At 42.9% G+C, this 24724-nt stretch overlaps 1 protein-coding gene across 7 annotated transcripts in view; it reads right to left on the reverse strand.

The window, feature by feature from the left end:
* The window catches only part of LOC129712085 (RNA-binding motif, single-stranded-interacting protein 3), a 1245262-nt gene that overhangs the window by 125365 nt on the left and 1095173 nt on the right, over positions 1-24724 (reverse strand). For all 7 annotated transcript variants that reach the window (XM_055660289.1, XM_055660298.1, XM_055660306.1 and 4 more), the window contains one exon: positions 2017-2123. In XM_055660289.1, the coding sequence (XP_055516264.1) occupies positions 2017-2123 (107 nt within the window). The remainder of the gene's footprint in view (positions 1-2016; positions 2124-24724) is intronic.

A 24724-nucleotide genomic window follows, 5' to 3' on the forward strand; every position in this document is an offset into this window, starting at 1 on the left:
AATTGGAAAATAAAATGTTATAGTGTAGACTGTTGCTGCATAATGGAAGTGGTAAAGATGATTTGAAATTTCAGATAACTTCATTTTATACTGCAAATAAGAATTTTTTTTAAACTAAATTTCACGGTGCTCATCAAGTTAACATTACATAATCACCTCCATACGCTCCTATATAAACATAAGATAACAATGAGCACTGATACGTTATGGACTACTTTGGACATCAGGAAACATTTTTTCATTCATCAGCTTTTGGATATCTCATTTTCTGTTATAAGATTTGTATTATAAGATAATATGAAGGCTGTGGATGCTGGGTTTAAATGTGACATTTTCAAAATTGCAAATGATGGATTGCTTAGAATTGGATTGTTAAATGCAAGAAAAAAAGATGAAGCAAAGACAGGTAAATGGATTTGAGGTACAAATCAGTCATGGTTTAACTCAAAGAAGGAGCAGAATGACCTGATATTTTTCCTATCCCAGAATAAACATACACAATGGTTACAGAAAGGGTCAGGAAGCTGTCATAATCCTGTTCTGTCAGAGAATAATGAGAGCCACGTGGAAGATAGGAGGAATAAAATAACATCCAGCAACTGCATATGAATTTAAGCCACAAAAAAGTGAAGTGGCGGGTTATAAATGTGTGATTAATTATTTTAATCTAGTAAACAATGGTTATTTAACTTATTCTTCTGGAAATAAAATTTTTATTTCTGACATTTTGAAAGTTGAAACTGATTTGTTCACGCACATTCGATTTAAGAACAAAATTAAACCTAGTTCTGCACATTGCCTTATTTTTTGTAATTTTGTTTGATTATTATGTTTTGGCAAAGGTTCTTCGCATAGTGATTAATAACTGCATTACTGCCGAATAGGTGGTCTTTTCCCCAAATTGACCATGGTAATAGCTGTTATCCCCTCAACTTCATGCACCTTGATTTAATGAATGACTAAGCTCCAGGGAACCTCTCCCTAAAATGTGATAATAAGAACACTACAGCCTGACATCAGATTCCCTGCAAAGATCCAGTGAACCCAACCAGGGAAACAGTAGAAGGAAAACAAACTCCAACCTCCACCAGGTGGCACCAAATTAATGATTATTTTCCAGTGAACTTTGCCTCTGCAACTCGGAGATGCTTTTACAAATTAGCCATTATAAATTATAGAGCATAGAACAGTTCAGCACAGGAACAGGTCGTTCAGCTCATAATCTCCATGCTGAACATGATGTCCAGTTAAACTGGGGGGGGGGGGGGGGGGGGGGATAAGAGAAAAGGGGTGATGGGTTGTTAGAGATTACCTAGGAATGGGAAGGGGAATGAAAGTAGTTAGAAACAAGGAGATCCAATAGGTCTTGGTGAACCGAGTGCAAGTGTTTGCCGAAACAGTCGCCGTGTGTATGCTTGGTCTTGCCGATGTACGGGAAGCCACATCTGGAACATCAGTTGCGGAGGGACCGGTCTCTGCCAAAGGTGGCAGGTGGAGATGGAAAGATATGTCAGGTGGTGGGATTATGTTGGAGGTGACGGCAATGTCAGAGGATGAAGTGTTTAAAGCGTAAGCTGGTGGGGTGAAAGGTGAAGACCAGGGGAATTCCATCCTTGGACAGAGTATGGGGAGAGGTGAATTGAGAGCTGAAAGTAGGACAGAGATGACGTGGGAGAGGGATCCATCTACAACAGATGGAAACCATGTTTACTACTGAAAGGCATCTCGGATGTCCTCAAAAGGAAAGCCTCATTGTTTGAATGACAATAAAGGATATTGTATTGTATTGGATTGTATTCTTGACTTGATTTAGTGATAGAATTTCTAAATTAGCAGCTTCAACACAGACTTGCTATTGTGCAGGATCAGCTACCATTTTTTTATCATTGTATTCATCATAACAAATCCATTAACAATCCCTTTGACAGTGGAGGAAAAAAAACCTAAACATGTGACAGTGCCTTAGCACTGACCTTACAATCTCCTTTAGAACTTCAATCATATACAATAACTCACCTCTCCTTCTCTGGGCCATGGCCTGCCATTTTGTGTGTATTTGCTTTGATTCTGTCTTTTCTTCTGCCCTCCATCAGCAAATTTGCACAGCAAAGGCTCACCGGGAGCTGCAAAAGAACACAACCAAGGCCACGTTAACAGCGGCAAAATGATTATATCACCAGATTATATCACTTTTTTTTAATGTGTTGAATGCTTTTGAAGTACAGCTTGTTAAAACAGATACTGTGAGTCTTTTCACATTAGATGCCAACAGCCTTGCAAACTGTTCAAACTTCAAAACGCTGATGCGAAGTACAAAAGCTTAGATGATTCCACACAAGTAACTGACAAATTCCTGCAAATATTATAAAAGATAAGTTGTTCCACAAGGCAGATGAGGGCTACCCACCTGCATTTTGATGCAAAGCTTTTATCTGGTCTTCCAGATGTACAAAATATCTTTGAACAACACCACTTCCCCCAGATTTTGTGGCAAATTGTTTTGTATTTTTACAACAGAAATATCCCGAGTTTAACTTATTTTAATGTTCCTTCTTTATTAGACATTTTGAATATATTTACCACAAGGTGATAAATCACACTTATGTCTTGTAATAGAGCTTTACATACTTAAGCCCAAACAATAAACTCCTTTGAAGTTTTCTCACATTCAGTATGCATCTGAAGTCAAACACTGTAATAATTAACACTTGAAAGCACACATTTATGAATAGTTTATAATCAGGTTGAGATAAGAGTGACTGTTATTGACAATAAACATATGGTCAAATGTGGTGTCCAGGAGACCTGATGAAATTCAAGGAGAAACCTCTCCTCTGGTAGGCGGCGCGACTCTCGTCAGCAGCGGCCTCTGCAGCCTCTGCGTTTTTATTATTTTTTGTCTTTTATGTAGTTTATGTTATTTTTTGTTGGGGTATGTGTGTGGGGGGGGGTGGGGGGTGGGGTGGGAGGGTGCAGGTAACTTTTAAATCTCTCCCTGCACGGGAGACCCGACCTTTTCTTTGTCGGGTCTCCGTTGTCGTGGGGGGCTGCAACGTGGAGCGGCCTCCAAAAGGAAAACCGGGGGCTCTGGTGCCGACTACTCACCTCACCGTCGCGGAGCTGGCCGAGTCCAGAGCGGGTGGAGTGGTGGTGGAGCGCTGCTTGCAACCGCGGGTCTGGCGGACGGCGGCCCCGGGAGCCCGCGGGTCCCTGGAGGGAGACCGCTTTTCAGGGCTCCCGCAACGGCGACTTCTCCCGCCCGAGTTGCGGGGTTGAAGAGCTCCTGGAGCGGGGCCTTACAGCACCGTCCCGCGCGGCTTGGAATGGCCGCGGGACTCTGCGAGCGCACGCCGGGGGCTCTAACATCAAAACCCAGTGTGCGACCTTGCATCACCCGGCGTGGCTTTAATGGCCGCGGGACAATCGCCATATGTTTTTTGGCCTTCCATGTGATGGATGTTTATGTAAATTATGTTGTGTCTCGGGTCTATTTGTTTGTAATGTATGGCTGCAGAAACGTCATTTCGTTTGGACCTCAAGGGGTCCAAATGACAAATAAATTGAATCTTGAATCTTGAATCTCTTGGCCAGTATCAAAACTCAGCTGGACAAGGAGTGCAGGAGCTCCTCAAAAGGACAGTTCCAAGCACAACTATCTTCCCAACCAAGCCAAACTTGATAGTACAGGTGTCAGATGTTATGGGGAGAATGCAGAAGAATGGGGTTAGGAGGGAGAGATAGATCAGCCATGATTGAATGGCAAATTAGACTTAATGGGTCGAATGGCCTAATTCTACTCCTATCACTTGTGACCTTCAACTGCTTCAACATTGAGGTTCACTCTAGAGTCATAGAGCTGTGCAGCACAGAAACAGCCCCTTCAGGCCATCTTGTATATGCTGACAAAGTTGGCTACTGGCCTAGTACCATTTAAATACATTTGGCCCATATCCTTCTAAACTCTTCCCATCCATATATATATGTATGTGTCTTTTAAAAGTTGTAATTGCTTCATAGCTTCCTCTGGCTGCTCATTTAAGATACGGACCACCCTCTGAAGGAAAAAGTTATTCCCGAGGTCCCTCTTAAATTTCTTCCCTCTCACCGTAAACCAATACCCTCTTGTTTTATAATCCTCTACCCTGGGAAAAAGATCACATCTCATACATCTCAATAAGGCCACCACCTAGCCTCCTAAGCTCCAAATAAAAAGGTTCCAGTGGATCTAACCTTTCCCTATAACTCAAGCCTATGCTGCATCCAGGTTAATCTCTTTTTCACCCTTTACAACATCACAGTCATGAAGTGATAGAGTGTGGAAACAGGCCCTTCGGCCCAACTTGCTTACACTAACCAACATGTCTCAGCTACACTAGTTCCACCTACCAGTATTTGGTCCATATCCCTCCAAACCTGTCCTATCCATGCACCTGTCTAACTGCTTCTTAAATGTTGGGATAGTCCCTGCCCTAAATACCTCCTCTGGAAGCTTGTTCCATACATCCACCACCTTTTAATGACATCAGCAGAAATAACAGCGAACAACAACAGCTTGCAACCCTAATGTAACCTCAGTCGCTGCAGCTCGGCACCAACCAGGAGCATGCGCCCTTTTTAGGGTGGGCACCTACAGATGTCGAACCGGATGGCATCACCCTGCTGCAGCTGAATGCAGAAGCCCTCACCAAGGCCAAGACCACCATGATTGAACATCTGTTACAGACCCACAAAGTATTTGCAATTCTATTCCAACAGACTCACAAAAGTGATAGCCCCCATCTGAAGATCCCTGGTTATACCCTGGCTGCCTACACCAAGAGCGACACCCATGGGATTGCCACTTTTGTAAGGAACACAGCAAAATGGAAAGCAATTGCAGTGTCCCCGCCTGACTCTGACGTGGAATGGGCAGTAATGCAAGTTGAAGGTGTCACAGTCATCAATGTATCCAAGCCACCTTCTACCAAGCTCTGCAAAGACCCCATCCCCGACTTTGGTTCACCCTGCATCTACGCCAGAGACTGTAACTGCCACAGCAGTTTCTATTGGCTACTGTTTAACTAACTCAGATGGCGCTGCACTAGAAGACTGGGCCTCAGATACTGCCATTCAACTCCTGTACGACCCAAAACAACTGGACAGCTTCCACTCAGTTGGCAGGTGGAACACCACTACCAACCCTGACTTGGCTTTTGCAAACGTGAATGGACCATCCCCACACCATATCATCCTGGATCTTCCCAAAATCGCAACATCGTCCATCTCTGATTATCCCGGACAACCCCATCGAGCCGGCCCCAATCAACCCTGCGAAGGTGGAATTTCCACAAGGACAGGTGATACCAGTTCACAAGTCTGGTGGCCTTCTGGATTGACAGCCTTCCCACCTCCACCTCCACCAATCTGGACAAAGCCTACTCAGCCTTCTGCAAACTCCTCATCAGGGCAGCAAAGAGTTCCATTCCTCACAGCTATCATTGCCGGTACAGCCCCACATGGGACGAAGAGTGTGACGTATGCTACGATGCATTCCTGTACGCTGAATCTGGCGAAGAGGCTGCCTCCAAGGCTACGGAACTGACTTCAATCACCTCACTGGTCGAAGTACTCGCCCAAAGCATTGCCCCGTCACGGCCAAATCCATCGCCCACCAGCTCCTGGCCAACGGCCACTTCAAAGACGCGGAAAAGAATCATACTTGTTCGGTCAATCAGGAAACCACTAATCTTTGGAAAGCTCCAGGCGCTGATGGGCTCCTGTCAGCACCCTTTTCCTCTGCAGAACTCTCTTCTGTCATCATTCAATTGAAATGGAGAAAAGCCCAGGGTCCTGATAACATCCCCCCAGAATTCCTGAAACACATCGGTCCTAAATGCCAGGTCTGGCTCCATGAGTTCTATTCCTCTTGCCTCATTGGTCAGTCCATTCCGAAGATCTGGCGGAAAGCCACCATCATTGTGTTACCAAAACCAAACAAGTGGATGGCCCAAGGAACTATCGGCCCATCTCACTCCTCTGTGTCCCATACAAGCTCCTCGAACGGCTTCTCCTGGCCCGGCTTGATCCAATCGTCGACCCCCAACTACCACTGAACAAGTCGGATTTCGTCATGGACGCTGCACTACCCACAAAATAGTCAAGCTGAACAATGACATCGAAGACAGTTTGAAAAGGGTCACAAGGCGTGCGTCACAATGGTGGACCTCACCGCCGCCTACGATACAGTGTGACACCAGGGCCTGATCTGAAACTCCTCCGCAACATTCCTCACCGCCATTTAGTGCGGTTCCCTCCAAACATCCTTACCATCCGCAGTTTTGTACTCAAGACCAGCGACGGACAATCTAGCCGACTGCGACGCCTAAGAAACGGTCCTCCAAGGCTCGGTACTGGCCCCCATGCTCTTCAATCTCTACATCAGCGATCTTCCATGCACTATCTCACGCCAGTATGGATACGCAGATGACCTGGCCCTACTGCATTTGGACAGGGGTTGATCAAACGTGGAGGATGTGCTCTCAGCAGATATGGAACTTGTCGTGGGCTACCGTAAGACCTGGAGACTAAAACTGAGTGTGGCAAAAACCACCACAACGGCCTTTCACCTGAACAACAAGGAAGCTCAACGCCAGCTAACCGCCACCCTCAATGGGTCACCCCTACCCTATAACCCATTTCCTCCATACCTCGGGGTGAAACTGGATTGGCAGTTGACCTACAAGCAACATCTTGACGCTCTCCGTGCTAAAGTCTCGGCGCGGAACAAACTCCTGCGTTGCTTGGCTGGATCGTCATGGGGCGCCTGGACATCTACTCTCTGATCCAGTGTTCTTGCACTCGTGTATAGTGCAGCTGAGTACGTCACTCCAGCATGGTGCCGCAGTGCTCATACTAGCTAGCTAGACGCCATCCTCAAGGACACCATGCGGATCATCACTGGCTGCCTACGTCCTACTCAGATGGATCTTCTGCCGGTGCTTGCAGGTATCATACCCGCCAAGCTTCGCAGAGAGTACTTCTCCCACAGGCTGGTGTGCAAGGCCCCATCGGACGCCAAACATCCTCTGCACCACCTCGCCCAGGACTCACAGCAACTGGGACCTCAACGCCTGTTATCTCGTCGCCCCTTCTTCCGTCACGCAGCGACCCTCTGTGGATCCGATTTCAACACACCGGGAGCATGGAGAACCAGCTGGAAACAGACTTTGCGGCCTCCACAATTCACTGTTGCACCAAACACGACAGCCCAACCTGGCTCGGACCTGCCCCGCAAAGAGTGGGTCGTCCTGAACCGGCTCCATACAGGGGTCGGCCGGTTCAACACCAACATGCATCGCTGGGGGCTGCGTTCATCAGCAGCCTGCATGTGTGGAGCAGACCAGCAAACAGCACAGCACGTCATTTTCGACTGCGCCGTCTTCTGCCCCCCCCTGGTGGAGGGGTAGACATCACGCCCCTCGCCAACAGCACATTGAACTGGTTGCAATGCCTGGAGGGCGTTACACAACCTCCGCTGCCTCAAAGCAAGAAGAAGAGAATTACATCCTTCCTATAGCTGGGTGATCAGAACAGCAAATAGCATCCCAAGTGTGGTCACACCAATGACCAGTGATCTGCATCACAATGTTCCAATTTTTGTACTCAATACGTTTCCCAATGAAGACAAGTGTGCCAAATATTTTCCTCACCACAGTCACCTGACTCGCCACTTTCGTAGACTTGGAAAATGTCACAACGATACGTTCTATTACAGCAGATGGGATTAATAAAGACATGACAAGAAAGGATCACAAAGTTAGCATTAATGATAGCGTTACTTCAACCCCACACCATTCAGAAGAATACGTAAATGTCTTCATAGAATGGGCAAACACCATCAAGACTAGGTGAGAGAAAGCAGCAATAGCCTAAATCGCCAAGTGCTCCAGTGCTCTTAAAGAGAATATTGGAGAAAGGTAATGTCAATAAACACAATTGACAATCCTGCCACCGACATCCAGTTTTATGGAACATACAAGCAGAAATCTGATGGAAGAGGTCAGGCATTATGTACAAATTGGAGAGCTGTTTGTTGTTATCGCATTGGAGAAGATTCTACAAACACCAATGGTAGAACTTTGTATGTACTCAGTGATCACAAACCACTTGAGATCATTAGTGTCAAGCACTTCCATAATCACCAAAGAAGAAGCTACAGAAATACTTGGTAAGGTTGCAGGTGTACAATGTAAAGATTTATTGCTCGCCAGACAAAAGCACGCACACAGGAGACACATTTAGCTGAGCTTATCCCAATGCTGAGCACACTGAAATAAAGAAAATCAATGCCACAAGACATTTTCCATTCTCACAGGCACTTATGCTAGAGATGGGGGAGTGCATCCGTTTAGTTGGTTTAACACATGAAATAAATAATTTAGACAGGAGGAAAGAGATGCAGTGTGATGCTGAAACTATTGGTAGGCCATATTTTCACACATTTTCATCTCTTCAACTTAACAATATATTTACAGAGTTAGATACTGGGATGAGGTTCCCTCCAGCTGGACAACCAGAATCACAGTCTTAAAATAAGGGTCTGACTATAAGGACTGAAAACAGAAGATGTTATTTCACTCAGACTTTTGAATTTCCTACCAAAAATGGCAGTGGAGGTTCTGAGCATTGGCAATACAGAGATTAATATATTATAGATATTAAATAAATCATGGGATGCAAGGCTAGATTAGTAAAGTTGTACTGAAGTAAACTGACATTGATGATCCTGCTGAATGAAGGAGCAGACACAAATAGCTGATTGGTCTACTCCTGCTTCTTTTCCATAGGTTCTTGCGTGATAGGTGAACTGGGCACTTGAGGTGATTTGATCTTCAATAATGAAAAGATAATTGCTCGCAAGGTACAAAGGGAAAAAATGATCAAATGTCCTCACTCCTGACATCTGGAAGTGACGTCAAGCCTCTGTGGTGAAAAAGAAGGTCTCCTTGCCAGGTTTAAATGAGATGATCAGGAACTATGCATGGAAATGCAATCTCTGCCATCTCTGGAAAGGAAACAATTAACTTTCATCAGGTCCCAAAAAGACTCTGGACATATTAATGTCACGTATAATTATTCTGAAAGATCCTCAGCCTCATTTGTTGACATCTATTTCTCCTTCCATCATCTGCTTGAACTACTAATTCCAGAATTTTCTACTTTCATTTTAGATTTTCAGATTTTGAGTATTGTATACAGTTTTGGCCATCACATTGAAGGAAGAATGTGGTATATTTAGAAATAGTGCAGAAGAGGTTTTGTTCTGTAGCTTTTGTTGCTTTTCAGTTATTAAACACTGGTTGTTCTGGGCAGGGTCACTTTGTGTGCATGTCTGATGAGACAAAAGTGAAAGCGAAGACAAAAGTATTGAACTGGAGAAAATCTTCTCCAGACCAATAAGTGTGATACCTATCTACTGGTTTAGCCTCTGTGATTGGGATTATGATCAAATGTGGGCCCCATATTCTAACCCAATTCTTGATAAAGACCCATATTCTATCATGGTTTTGCCAAGGAAATATTTTAGGCTGTACCACTTTAAGGATCATTCCATGCAATGGAATTCTCTCTATAATTGCAAATGGTTGGACTGCCCCGACCGCGGGAGAACAGAGGCAGCAGATTGAACTCATCACAGTGAGGAATGTGGAATCCGCTGTGATGGATGTTTATGTTAACTTTTCTGTGGTTGTATGTCTTGTTGCTTTTTACTTGGTATGGCTGTATGGTAACTCAAATCTCACTGTACCTTAATTAGTACATGTGACATTAAACTGACCTAATCAGAATTGTGGAGAATAATTGAATGATAGACTCGTACAGCACAAAAACAGGCCTTTTGTCCCAACTCGTCAATGCCAACCTAAATGCCTATCTACACTAATTCTATAGGCCCATAGTAGACCCATATTCCTCTAATCCTTTCCTAACCAAGCACATGTCCAAATGCCTTTTAAATGTTGTAACCCTAAATTAGGATTAAAATGTATTAGGACTAAAATACTCCCCTAAATTAGGAAAAAGACTCTATCTAACCTTTCTACATTCTCATAGTTTTTTTGTAAAGCTCTTCTGCCTCCTACATTTCAGTGTGAATAACCCCAGTCTATCCAATCTCTCTTTGTAAGTCATGACCTCCATTCCTGGCAACATCCTGGGGAATATCTTCTGTACTCTTTCTCTACAGCTGCAACATGACATTGTAACTCCTATACTCAATGCCTCAGCCTGTGAAGGCAAGCATGCTGATTCATTCGTCTCTACCCTATCCACCTGTGATGGGAAGATGGAACATGGAATCAAATAAGGGAGGTGGAGTGAGTCGATGGGAAGGCTGGGAGGAGTGAATCAGACGAGAGGAGCGTGTGGGTAACCTGTCCCTATACCTCCCCCCTTGACTCCATCCAAGGTCCCTGACAGTCCTTTCAGGTGAGGCAGAGGCTCAACTTATACTTCCTCCAACCTCAATTACTGTTTCCACTGTTCGAATTGTGGACTCCTACATATCAGTGAAACCAAGCGCAGGCTGGGCGATCGTTTTGCTGAACACCTCCGCTCTCTCAGCCGAAACCTACCTGATCTCCCAGTTGCTGAACACTTTAACTCCCCCTCCAATTTCCATATTGACCCTTCTGTCCTGGGTCTGCTTCACTGTCAGAGTGAGGCGCAACTCAAATTGGAGGAGCATCTGAGATTTGGGTAGCTTACACCCTAACGGTATGAACATTGACTTCTCTAACTTCAAATAGCCCTTGCTTTCCATCATAGTGAGGAATGTGGAATCTCCATAACCCCTCTCTCAGTTCTCCCATCAGTCTTACTGTTTCGACTACATTCTATCTCTGTCCTGCCCACTCCTCTGACATCAGTCTGAAGAAGGGTCTCGACCCGAAACGTCACCCATTCCTTCTCTCCAGAAATGCTGCTTGTCTTGCTGAGTTACTCCAGCATTTTGTGTCTACCTTCGATTTAAACCATCTTCTGCAATTCTTTCCTGAACCTTTTATGTTAATTAGTTTAGTTTAGTTTTGTTATTGCCACATGTACCGAGGTACAGGGATAATCTTTTGTAAGCTTGCGATCCAGTACAAGAAAAGACTATACATGAATACAAACTGCCCAAGTGCACAGATAAAGGATAATAGGTACAACATTTAGTGCAAGATATAACATTTAATTTGAATACCGTCCGATTAAAGACAGTTCCAAGGTCTCCAATGAGGTAGATGGTAGGTCGGGACCACACTCAAGCTGATGTGAGGACCGTTCAGTTGCCTGATTACAGCTGGGAAGATACTGTTCCTGAATCTGGCAGTGTGCATTTTCAAACTTCTGTACCTCCTGCTTGATGGGAGAGGGTAGAAGAGGAACTGACTGGGGTGAGGCTGGTCCTTGATTATGCTGGTGTCCTTGCAGAGGTAACGTGAAGATGGCGTCAATGGAAGAAAGGTTGGTGTGTGTGATAGTCATGTACAAGCAGGGTTATCATTAAACAATTCCCGAAGGATCAATTAGTGTTGAGGAAAATAACCAATTTAGGACATTTTTTGCCATCAAATACGTTTACTGAATTCCCAAACTCCAACTAAAACTCTGTTGTCAAGCCAATAATACCAAGCCTTGTGGGGCGTTTATAGTATTGCCAGCTAAAGATGCTGACAACTTTAAAGTCACTAAATGAATTGCACAAAACATATAATTTAAATGATACAAATACAAAAGGCTCTATGTTATCCACTGTCACTTATAAACATTGCAGTGGAGATCTGAAAGATTGATTATATATCATATCAATTCTCAAGCCAGATTTTCAGAGAGGGTTTCAAAAATGGGGAGCATTGTTCTTTAATCATCGTTTCGATGCATTTCACTTGGCAGATTGATTAATTGAATGCAGTGAAATCGATTGTAAAATCTCCAGCTTCTGCTTACATGAGGGCATCTATTCCTTACTGTGCCAATGGTGAGAATTGTACAATTGTGCTATAATGCATTTGGATAAAGTACTTTGTCCAGAAAATAATTAAAAATATTTGTGGCAGGCACACAAACTTGATTTCACTGTATTCTGTTGTCTTCTCATTGCTGGCAAAAGATCATGGTGGGAGCAAGTGATGCGAGAGGAAAAAGACCATTGCCTGATTCATTCCTGTTAGCTACATCTCAGAGGGATTCCTTATAAAGCTAAGGGCTGTGAGTTAATCAGAAGGATTATATTCCAAGATCTGATTTATTCATGCACTTACAGTAGCTGATTTTCTCCTCTGTAAATTCAAATCTAAAATTAAACAGAACTCTGCATTCAGCTGCAGTGTGAATCTGTGCCAGCATGCAGTGAAGGCTATGCACAATTTCCTTCAAATACAAGCGTATTTGAAGCTTAATTTTCTATTGTTTGGGTATGGGGCACAATCAAGCATATTTTTCTGCATTGAGTAATGGTTGAAGCTGGTAATATGGCCTAAGAAAACTAGATAATGCTACCTAAAGTTCAGTTTTCCATGTATCGATTTCTGACAAGCAGACCCACTCACAGATGAATGCATTATGCCTGCAATCATCTAATGTGCATGACAGGCAGACATGGCATGCTGCCAGCAGTGCATTCACTAAAGCTTTTTCAAATAGAATCACTGTTGTTTATAGATCATAGAAAATATTGGAAAATGGGAACAGGAGCTTGATATGCTATTCCATTCCATCACGGCAGATCCTCTATCACAAAACCATGTTCCCAATCTTTTCCCATATCCATTGCTAACTTTTTGGACATCCATATATTAAATATTTTCAGCAAATTGGCCTACATAGTGGTGGTGAATTCCACAGCTTCACCACATACATGCTGGTGAAGAAATACATCTCACCTCAATCCTAAAGAACCAATTCCTTATCTAAGCAATGACCCTTGGTTCAAGACTCCTTGGCATTATTACCAATAATCTGCATGGACCACCCATGTGGATGCGACAACCAAGAAGGCACACAACGCCTCTATTCCTGAGGAGACTGAGGAAATTCGGCAGGTCTTCAGTCACTCCCAAATCAAGTCGAGTTGCATCACAGCTTGATTTGGGAATAGCTCTGCCCAAGACTGCAAGGAATTGCAGTTGTAAATATAGCCCATCCCATCAGACAGACCAGATCTCCCATGACTGGTTCCATCTACACTTCATGCTGCCTCAGAAAAACAGCCAAATAATTAGATTTGTCCCACCCCTGCTTCCATCTGGCAGGTACAGAAGAGAAAGCATGCACCACCAAACTCAGGAACAGATTCTTCCTCTCTGTTGTCAGGCATTTGAATAGATCAACCATAAGTTAGAGTACTGTATAATTCATCTCTACCCCATTAAGGTTATTGGACCTTGTCTTTGAAACTGATGCACTACAAGGCTGAAAACTTTATTCAGCTCTCTGCATCATCCCCGTTGCGCTATTTATTGTACTTAAATTTGAACTGATACTATTTATGTATGGAATAGAATGCAAAACAAAAGTTTTCATTGTCCCTCAGTACGTGCCAATAATAAGCCTAAAGTCAGCAAGAGTAAACATTCTCCCTGAATCCAGCCAGTTTAGACAGGCAGGTTTATGCATTTCAATGAGATTTCCTTGCTTTCATCTAATAGTCCAAGTAGCCTCACGCTTTCCTCATACTCTCCCCCACTCCCCTTCCCATGAATGTGGTGAGCCCTTAGGACAAAATAATCTGCTGGAGGACCTCAGCAAGTCAGGCAGCATTGGCAGTGGACAGAACATTGTTAGGACCGATGGATCTACTGCACCTTTCTTTCCCTCTACATCAATCGTCTGCACTGAATTCTCCAGTTATGATTTCATCAAGGCCCTGTATAATTGTGGAAGATATCCATGTTCCTAAACACAAAACCACTCGTAATGGAGGCCTTTATAACACTGCATTTCTTAACTGCTTGATCTATCTGCACACTTACATTCAATGGGTACCAGGACTCCCAGACATTTTGTGATTTATCACTATTTAAATCTTAAATCTTTCTTTGTTTCTCCTATCAAAGTGGATAACTTCACATTTTCCAGCATCGACCATGTATTTATGAATACAACCAAAATAATTCAGGAAATTGCATTGTTTATTGTACCAGTAATTCAACCATAGTTGAAGGGAACTATGGAAGAATTGTGGACCACTTTAAGACAAGCTTCAGCTTTGATTTCAAATTGAATTATGAAATAAAGCAATCAGCACGTTAGCCAACCCTTATGAAGTGAGGTCTTCTCTCTGTAATAACTTACGTTTTAATTTTCACAAAATGAGGTGAATGCCATTTAATTTTTGATCCTTCAGCAGTACACATTCTTATCTATCTATCTATCTATCTATCTATCTATCTATCTATCTATCTATCTATATTATATATATTATTATGATATTACTAAAACTATTGTCTTGTTTGTTTGGGTTTGTTTGTTTGTATCTATATATCTATCTATCTATCTATCTATCTATATATATTATATATATTATATATATATTATTATGATATTACTAAAACTATTGTCTTGTTTGTTTGGGTTTGCTTGTATATATATATTTTGGCCCACCTTACTCACCATTGTCCTGGGGTGTGCAGTGGCAAATTTTGTTCAGATTTATGTTATATTTCACATTATTGCCATTTAAAACTTAAATTAACTTTAAACAGCGCCCCCACTTGCCGGCCGTGCCTGTGCAGCTGGGGTGGCCTGCCAGCCGTGTCACAATTGAAAATGGTGCTGGTGACATGGCAGAGACGCAAAATGATGCCATCTCCAAGGACGTGTGCAGTGGGCCCGGTATTCGTGTGTGCGCAGATGGGGCCTCTCCGGATTTTCAGATCGCCATTTAAAAAAAAAATTTGCCTGGCCTCACAATGGGAATCCAATAGCTCCACGGGTATGTTTTGTTCTGTTTTACAAATGGCTCCACAGGTCCTCTATTCACTTTATTAACTTCAACTTAACTTTTGCCGTCAACGGCACAACTTTGAACGCGGCAGTCATGCCTGCGCAGTGCGGGCCCATCAGCCGCGCATGCTCAATTTTGTAGAATATTGCGTTTGGGGAACGGGAACCAACGGGTCCGCATAATCACCCATCCTCTTTGTCAATTAAAATAGGATTTCAATATGTTCTGTTGTTAAGTTAGTACACACAAGCTGACTATTTTATACCTCTTTCTTATCCTTGCCTATAGAAATAAGATTCAAAAGCCTAAGGGAATGGAATTGGTCAAAAGCAATAATGCAAAACTGAAGATGGACACAAAATGCTGGAGTAACTCAACGGGACAGGCAGCATTTCTAAAGAGAAGGAATATGTGACATTTCAGGTCGAGACCCTTCTTAAGACTGAGCAAGGGAGAGGGAAATGAGAGATATGGAAGGGAAAGGTGTGAAAATGACAGATCTAAGCAGACGATGATCAAGGAAATGTAGAATGGTTCATTATGGGCTGAGGGGAAGGTGACAACGAGGCATACAAATAGTAAACACTAAGGAATTCAGGAACACAGTGAAACTAGTCAGAAAACTAGGGTTGGGGAGGGACGGAGAGATAGGGAAAGCAAGGGTTACTTGAAATTAGAGAAATCAATATTCATACTACTGTGTTGTAAGGTGCCCAAGTGAAATATAAACATGCCGTACCTCCAATTTATGTTGGGCCTCACTCTGACAGTGGAGGAGGCCCAGGACAGAAAGGTTAGTATTTTAATGGGAAGGGTAGTTAAAGAGTTTAGCAACTGGAAGATCGCCTAGGCCGAGGGGGATGGAGCGAAGGTGTTCAACGAAATAATCGCCAAGTCTACGCTTGGTCTCGATTATATATACCAGTCCATACCTGGAACAGCCGATATAGTAAATGAGGTTGGAGGAGGTGCAAGTAAACCTCTGTCTCAACTGAAAGGACTGTTGGGGTCCCTGGACGGAGTCATCTCGGATCAGTAAAACTGACCATCTATTTTATAACACAAATGATTATATTTTCATTGAAATACAGAAGGGAATCGGGCATGGTGTAAAATGCTGCCAATTCACAATTGTCTGTTCTGGCCACAAATAATTACGTATTAATGTAGAAAAATTTGCTTTGTTGCTCCATAAATATAATTTATGGGGACGGGATTCTAAAAATTTGCAACACAGACAAGTATCCTTGCATGATTTTACAATTGAGAAATATGAGATTAGCAGTGGGCCATTAGAGTCTTTAAGTGGGTGAGTTATAAATCTCAAAGGTAGTGCAATTAAACTTACATATTATTGCATTGACTATTTTTAGACAATAGACAATAGGTGTAGGAGTAGGACATTCGGCCCTTTGAGCCAGCACCGCCATTCAATGTGGTCATGGCTGATCATCCCCAATCAGTAACCCGTTCCGGCCTTCTCCCCCATATCCCCTGACTCCGCTATCCTTAAGAGCCCTTCTAGCTCTCTCTTGAAAGTATCCAGAGAACCGGCCTCCACCGCCCTCTGAGGCAGATAATTCCACAGACTCACCACTCTCTGTGAAAAAGTGTTTCCTTGTCTCTGTTCTAAATGGCTTACCCCTTATTCTTAAACTGTGGCCCCTGGTTCTGGACTCCCCCAACATCGGGAACATGTTTCCTGCCTCTAGCGTGTCCAAGCCCTTAATAATCTTATATGTTTCAATAATCCTATATGTTTCAATAAGATCCACTCCAGCATATACAAGCCCAGCCGCTCCATTCTCTCAGCATATGACAGTCCTGCCATCCCGGGAATTAATCTTGTAAACCTACGCTGTACTCCCTCAATAGCAAGAATGTCCTTCCTCAAATTAGGGGACCAAAACTGCACACAATACTGCAGGTGTGGTCTCACTAGGGCCCCATACAACTGCAGAAGGACCTCTTTGCTCCTATACTCAACTCCTCTTGTTATAAAGGCCAACATGCCATTCACTTTCTTCACTGCCTGCTGTACGTGCATGCTTACTTTCATTTACTGATGAACAAGGACCCCCATATCCCGTTGTACTTCCCCTTTTCCCAATTTGACACCATTTAGATAGTAATCTGCCTTCCTCTTTTTGCTACCAAAGTGGATAATCTCACATTTATCCACATTAAACTGCATCTGCCATGCATCTGCCCACTCACCCAACCTGTCCAAGACACCCTGCATTCTGATAGCATCTTCCTCACAGTTCACGCTGTTACCTAGCTTTGTGTCATCTGCAAATTTGCTAATGTTACTTTGAATCCCTTCATCCAAATCATTGATGTATATTGTAAATAGCTGTGATCCCAGTACTGAGCCTTGCGGTGCCCCACGAGTCACTGCCTGCCATTCTGAAAGGGATCCGTTAATCCCTACTCTTTGTTTCCTGTCTGCCAACCATTTTTCTATCCATGTCAGCACTATACCCCAATACCATGTGCCCTAATTTTGCCCTCTAATCTCCTATGTGGGACCTTATCAAATGTTTTCTGAATGTCCAGGTACACCATATCCACTGGCTCTTCCTTGTCCACTTTCCTAGTTACATCCTCAAAAAATTCAGAAGATTAATCAAGCATGATTTTCCCTTCGTAAATCCATGCTGACTCGGACCAATCCTGTTACTGCTATCCAAATGTGCCTCTATTTCATCCTTTATCATTGACTCCAGCATATTCCCCATCACCAATGTCAGGCTAACTGGTCTACAATTTCCTATTTTCTCTCTCCCACTTTCTTAAAAAGTGGGATAACATTAGCATTATTTTTCCGAATCAAAATAGCTGAAAGGACAATTCCCTATTTTAATCAGTTGAAAATAGGACTGCAATGCAGCAGACAATCCTAACTTTCATTAAACTGTAACACAATGAAGTAAAATCAGATGTAAAACCCGAACCAGAATCTACCAGTAATGTGAGCCAACTGCTTTTCTTAATTGTAGTTGACAGAAATGAATTTGCATCATTATACAGGACTGATAAAGGTATCAGTATTTCAGTTTTGTGCCAACAGAATCAATGCCCTACAACTTTTACTTGAAACAATCTTTCAAATAGACAGTAAAACAAGAGCTAGTATACAAGACAGACAGCTGTCTCACAAATATTAATTATCACCAAACACTGAGAAATCAAACCTACCTGAATACCAGATTAAATTAAATTAAATGCATAGTTTATCAGTCAAAGTAAACAATTATTGTGTTAATGCATCCAGAACTCTAATGATGACAACGTGCACAAATGTAGCATGCAAAAGCATTATTTTATGATGTGCCATTGATCTGAATACATGGAGGAGAAAATTGGATAGGAATGAAAAGCATACACGGATTTAATCTCATGATGGCCATACTCAAATTAGAGTACACTCTAATACACTGAATATGCTATTGGATCAGTAATGCAAAGGTCTGGACTAATGATCAAAAGACAAGTGCAGGTGTGAGTACAGCATTTAAGGAATTTAAAATCTGCAATTTAAGAAACTGGTCTTGGATGTGATGATTATGGAATTACAATCAGATAATCATTAAAAAAAAAAACCCATATGGTTCACTGAAATCTTTTAAGAAGAAATCTGCTCATTTTGCCCAATTGCACTGGTATTGGTATTGGTATTGGTTTATTATTGTCACCTGTACTGAATATGTGCTGTCCAGGGAATAGCATGAATGAATGAGCAGAATCAAACTGTACATGAATACAGATAAAAGGTAAAATAAAAAGAGTGCAGTATACAGTGTTATTCAACGAGCATATGAGGTGCATTCAGGAGTCTGTTCAACAGAGAGGAAGTAGCTCTTTTTGAATCCGATAGTACATACTTTCAAGCTTTTGTATCATCACCCCAAAGGGAGAAGAGAGAATGAATGGGGTTGGGTTGGTCCTTGATTATTTTGGTGCCCAGAGTACAGATGGAGTCGATGGGGGGGGGGGGGGGGGGTGTTTGTGTGATGGACTGGTTCTGTTACGTATCTAGCCCATATGCAATGGTATTGTGAAAGGAGTGTGATTGACTATTGAAATTGCTTTCTGAAATGTCTAGCAAGCCATTCAGCTCCAGGGCTGAGGATAGATGATAAATGCTGGTGTTTCCAATGACACCCACATCCCATGAATTTGTATGAAACTAATTTGTGCTGTTTGCTCATTGCTGGGTTTGCAATGATCAATGAGCACCTACTGTGCTGCTCATTACTTTTGCTTGATCTGGACAGTACTAGTGTCAGTATGAAGCAGTTATACAGATTAAAGTCATATTGCACTTCTGAAAAAAATGATATGACTGTATATTGACATATAGGTGGTAGAAATAATTTAACGTATATTTGCAGCTGCTGGAAGGGAAAGCTGAACTTTGGTAACGTGCATTAAATGCACCACTCGTGACTTTGGTTGATGAGGTGCATTGAAAATCCTAATTTTATAGGTTGAGAGAAAGCTCTCCAGACATCCACCAAAAGCAGTGGTTATATGAAATACAGTACCTGTAATGGTTTGTAAACTGAAACAGTTAAGCATGTGTGCATGATATAAGGAGTGATTTCTCTCCTTATTGCAACTCAATAAGATATTCAGATTTATACATGTTTCTATGAAGGAAGTAAACATCATCCTCTTAAAAAACCCGACCAAGATAACAATTACAGTATCAATGCTGCACTCCTCCCCATTCTGATTTTTCTAGTAATTATTTCCGTTTATTACAAACTATTTTGAAATACAATAATGAATTCCAGTCACGCAATGTGGTTTGAGGTTAGTTTATTGACACTTGTACCGGGGTACACAGGAAAGCTTTTGTTGCCTGCTAACCAGTCAGTGGAAAAACAATACATGATTACAATCGAGCCAACCACAATGTACAGATACATGATAAAGGGAATAATGTGAATATTATTTAGTGCAAGATAAAGCCAGTAATGTCTGATCAAAGATAGTCTGAGGGTCTCCAATGAGGTACATAGTAGTTCAGGTCCACTCTCTAGTTGTGGTAGGATGGATTGGTTGCCTGATAACAGATGGGAGGAAACTGTCCCTGAATCAGAGGTGTACATTTTCACACTTCTATACCTTTTGCCCGGTGGAGGAGGGGAGATGAGGGTGTGGCCAGGGTGCCACTTGACCTTGATTATGCTGGTGGCCTTGCCAAGGCAGCGTGAGGTATAAATGGAGTCAATGTAAGGGAGATTGGTTTGTGTAATGGTCAGGGCTGCATCCACAATTCTCAGCAATTTCTTGTGGTCTTGGATGGAGCCGTCCCAAACCATGCTGTGATGCAACCCAATAAAATACTTTCTATGGCGCATCTGTAGAAGTTGGCGAGAGTTGTTGGGGACATGCTAACCTTCCTGAGGCTCCTCAGGAAGTAGAGGCGTTGGTGTGCTTTCTTGGTCATTGCTTCGATATGGGTGGTCCTGGACAAGTTGTTTATTCCTAGGAAATATTTACTCCGAGGAATTTGAGGTTTTTAACCATCTCTACTTAGGCACCGTCAATGCAAACTGGGGTATGACTACCGTTTCACTTCCTGAAATTGATGACTATCTCCTTTGTCTTGCTGACTGAGAGAAAGGTTGCTGTTTCAACGCCAGGTCACAAGGTTCTCAATGTCAATGGATAATGAAATAATATGATAAAGCTTGATTTTCAGCTTCTCCATTTTGATACATTGACAGTGGACGGTGCTTTGAAAAATGGCACATTTCGTGTGATTCTTTGCAAACCTGGAATATTGTGCCCAGTTTTGGTCCCTTAATTTGAGGAAGGACATTATTGCTATTGAGGGAGTGCAGCGTAGGTTTACAAGGTTAATTCCCAGGATGGCGGGACTATCATATGCTGAGAGAATGGAACGGCTGGGTTTGTATACTCTGGAGTTTAGAAGGATGAGATGGAATTTTATTGAAACATATAAGATTATTAGGGGTTTGGACATGCTAGAGGCAGGAAACATGTTCCCGATGTTGGGGGAGTCCAGAACCAGGAGCCATTGTTTAAGAAAAAAGGGTAAGCCATTGAGAACGGAGATGAGGAAACACTTTTTCACAGAGAGTTGTGAGTCTGTGGAATTCTCTGCCTCAGAGGCTGGTGGAGGCTGGTTCTCTGGATACTTTCAAGAGAGATCTAGATAGGGCTCTTAAAGATAGTGGAGTCAGGGGATATGGGGAGAAGGCAGGAAAGGGGTACTGATTGGGGATGATCAGCCATGATCACATTGAATGGCAGTGCTGGCTTGAAGGGCCGAATGGCCTACTCCTGCACCCATTGTCTATTGTCAAATCAAGTGATGCTGAGACTTGGCACCATTCAATGAGGCTTGATTGAAATGGCTGCCTGTCATTTGGAGATACTTGCTTGAATATGTGATTATTAAGTTTCACAAGAACTATAGCCCTTGGCTATATTGTCAGAGATCTAAATTTACTTACATTAAATAGATATCAATTTGTAAATTTCTCTGCTAATTTTTAATCTTGACTTTGTTATGCACACATCGATGTGAATCATCTGTCTTGTGGGCTGTCTCAGGAATGTGTGCATACATGGCTTGTCAAAACAAAATTAGTGTATTGGTGATATGAGTGGTTTCATGACATTCATTGTAGCTACATTCCTCTGTAGTTTCAAACAGCAATAGATTTTACAGTTACATGTTTTCCCTCTGGCATGAACAGTATGGATGAGTTCCTTTAATAGTTGCACATAAATATCACCATTATTAGCACAGGGCCAATGAGCTATGCCTTGTGATGTGTCATGTTCTAGTAGTTTACAAACTTCCAAACGTAAACATTGTTGAATGGGGGTCATCCTCCTTCTTTACACTACAATGATGCAATCAAGAAATGTAACGAGAGCTTTAGCAGATCCAGAACTGATAACCTTTACAATGGGCAACGGCTATAGACAACAGCAATTATCAAATTTTCCCTGTTCCAGGCGCACACTGGCACTATCCCCAAACTCTACATTGCCAACTGCATCGGGGCTGCCTACTGTAGGTATGTTACAAAACTTACCTTCAGCGGCGCTGCAGATCTGTCGCTTCCCGTGTGCGCAACTTTGGCGCCTTTGAGAGGGGGGCGGGTTTAAAATGCCTTGTTTCTCCAGCCTATTCAAATCGATGTCTGTCAGGCTGCTTAGCTGCTAAAGAATAATCGCTTTGACTGCCGTTTTATTAAGTTTCTTTCAAACTGCACTGGATATTTTACAAACAGGAGTAATTTAAAAATAATCTTCTAAAGCCGTCAACGCCGCCAACTTGGACAAATTTTATGTACGGGACAGGTAAAGGAAAGCCGTTTATTTTATATATAAACTTGCTTCTAAGGATGCCTTTAATCAAAATTTCACGTTGCGAAAATGTAATTATGTAAATATACGAACCGGCAGTATTTTTCCTGCCGATAAGAGGTTTAAATTCACCGCAAATGCAATGTTCCAAACCAGCGCGTTCCACAAAAACCCACTCGCAAGATGATTAAAATGGCCATTAATTTACAGGAATTAAACATCAATTTCTTTCCATTTGGCCTATAAATTAATGACAATGAGATTTTAAAATCGTTATATTGTGAATTATTGTGTGAATATTACTTGAACACTTAGGCTATTTAAAAATGTTAACTTTTTCTTAAGAAATGGATAGATGTTTATATCTAGTAATTGAATTTTGTAATGAACTACAATTGGGTAACTAACTAAGTATATGCTTTAATTTCAGGTCATCCAAGTAAGATTGTTTCATATTTGTTTCAGAATGCTTCAATCTATAATAAATGAAAATTTCATTCAGTTCTCTTAATTTTTAAGAAAGTTATGGCCTTTTGACTGTCCTTGATCACAGCTTTTGAGTTAAGTCAATGGAAAAGCAATAGGGAACAAGATGCTGATTTCAGAGTATGAAAATGGCCGTAACCTTTTTAATACTGAAGATATGAAAGTGAATTAGGTGTCAAAATAAACTTATTTTTATGCTTTATCGGATGGGATAAATTGCAGACTTGCAATTTATCAATCTCAAAATTTTGTAACATTGCTACCTCCTGCACCTATGCAGAACTCATGGACGTCATTAACCACTAACAATTTCCATCCTGCTCTCAAATTCACTTGGACCATGTCCAACACTTCCCTCACCTTTCTTGATCTCTCCGTCTCCATCACAGGAGATAGACTATCGACATAAACCTGTTACAAAACCCACTGACCCACGGCTATCTAGACTAGACTTCCTCTGCCCCTGGATACTGCAAAGACTTATCCCCTAATCCCAATTCCTCCGTCTTCACCACAATCTTCACCCAAGGTGAGGTGCTTCATACCAAGACATCCGAGAAGTCCTAATTTTTCAGGGAACGGGGGTTCCCCTCTTCTATCGTAGATGAGGCCCTCACACGAGTCCTCGCTATCCTGCAGCTCCACTCTTGCTCCAACTCCCTCCCATCGCAACAGGGACAGAATCCCCTCAGTCCTCACCTTTCACTCCATTAGCCATTGCATACAGCACGTAATTCTCCGACATCTTCACCAACTCGTATGGGACCCCATCGCTAGCAACATCTTCCCATCTCCACCCCTTTCCACTTTTCACAGAGACCTTTCCCTCCGCAACTCATTGGTTAACTCATCCCTGCCTACACAAACCACCCCATCTCCACGTACTTTCCCCTGCAATCACAAGAGATGCAACACCTGTCCCTATATCTCCTCCATCAACTCCATCCAGGGACCCCGACAGTCCTTTCAGGTGAGGCAGTGCTTCACTTGCACCTTCTCCAAACTCATTCTCTGTATCCAGTGTATCGGCGAGAACAGGCGCAGACTGGGCGACCATTTCGCTGAAGATCCACGCTCAGTCTGCCTTGGCCTGCATGATCACCTTATTTTAAATCCCCTTTCTACTCCCATACTGACCTTAATGTCATGGGCCCACTCCACTGTCAGTGAGGCCACATGTAAATTGGAGGAGCAGCACCTCATATTTTGCATGGGCAGCTTACAATCCAATGGCATGAATATTAATTTCTCTAACATAAAGTAACCCATGCATTCCCTATCCCCACGTTCCTCCCCCAACCTAGTCCTCTTGCTAATTTCACATGAATATTCTTTCATTGGAATGTGATGGCACTCCACCAATTCACTTTCTAAAAGGTTACTGGAATTGCTGAGACACTTCTCCAGGGAAATCCCAGTGGCTTCCTGAAACATAACTCCTAACTCAGGATGACAGCATTCACATGTCAACACTGCCACTCTGCAAGTGCCATTGCTGCTGCAAATCAGCCAGCCAGCACTCATCCCAGCCATTTCTGCCAAGGATTGTAATGTTAATTGGGATTTAGATTTTACTAGACTAAGTAGGACCCATTGGGTCCCAGTCACACGGGAGGCCTGATCCCCCAACGCAACCCATTCCTAGAGCTGGTGGGGGGTAGGGGGGGTGTGGGGGAGGGGGGGGGGGGGGGGGGTGAGCGGTGGGAGGTGTGTGTGTGGGGGGGGGGGGGGGGTGAGGAAGGGTGTGTGAGCTGGTGAGAGGGGTGTTTGAGTGGGGGGAGGGGTGTGTGGGGGCGGGGTGGTTGTGGGACGGGGGAGGTTGTGGAGGAGCGGGACTTGTGTGGGGGGGGAGAGAGGAGTGTTTGGGCAGCAGGGGTGTGGGGGGGGGGGGGGGGGGGGGGAGTGGTGTGC

Source organism: Leucoraja erinacea, chromosome 2, assembly GCF_028641065.1.
Source record: "Leucoraja erinacea ecotype New England chromosome 2, Leri_hhj_1, whole genome shotgun sequence".
NCBI lineage: Eukaryota > Metazoa > Chordata > Chondrichthyes > Rajiformes > Rajidae > Leucoraja > Leucoraja erinaceus.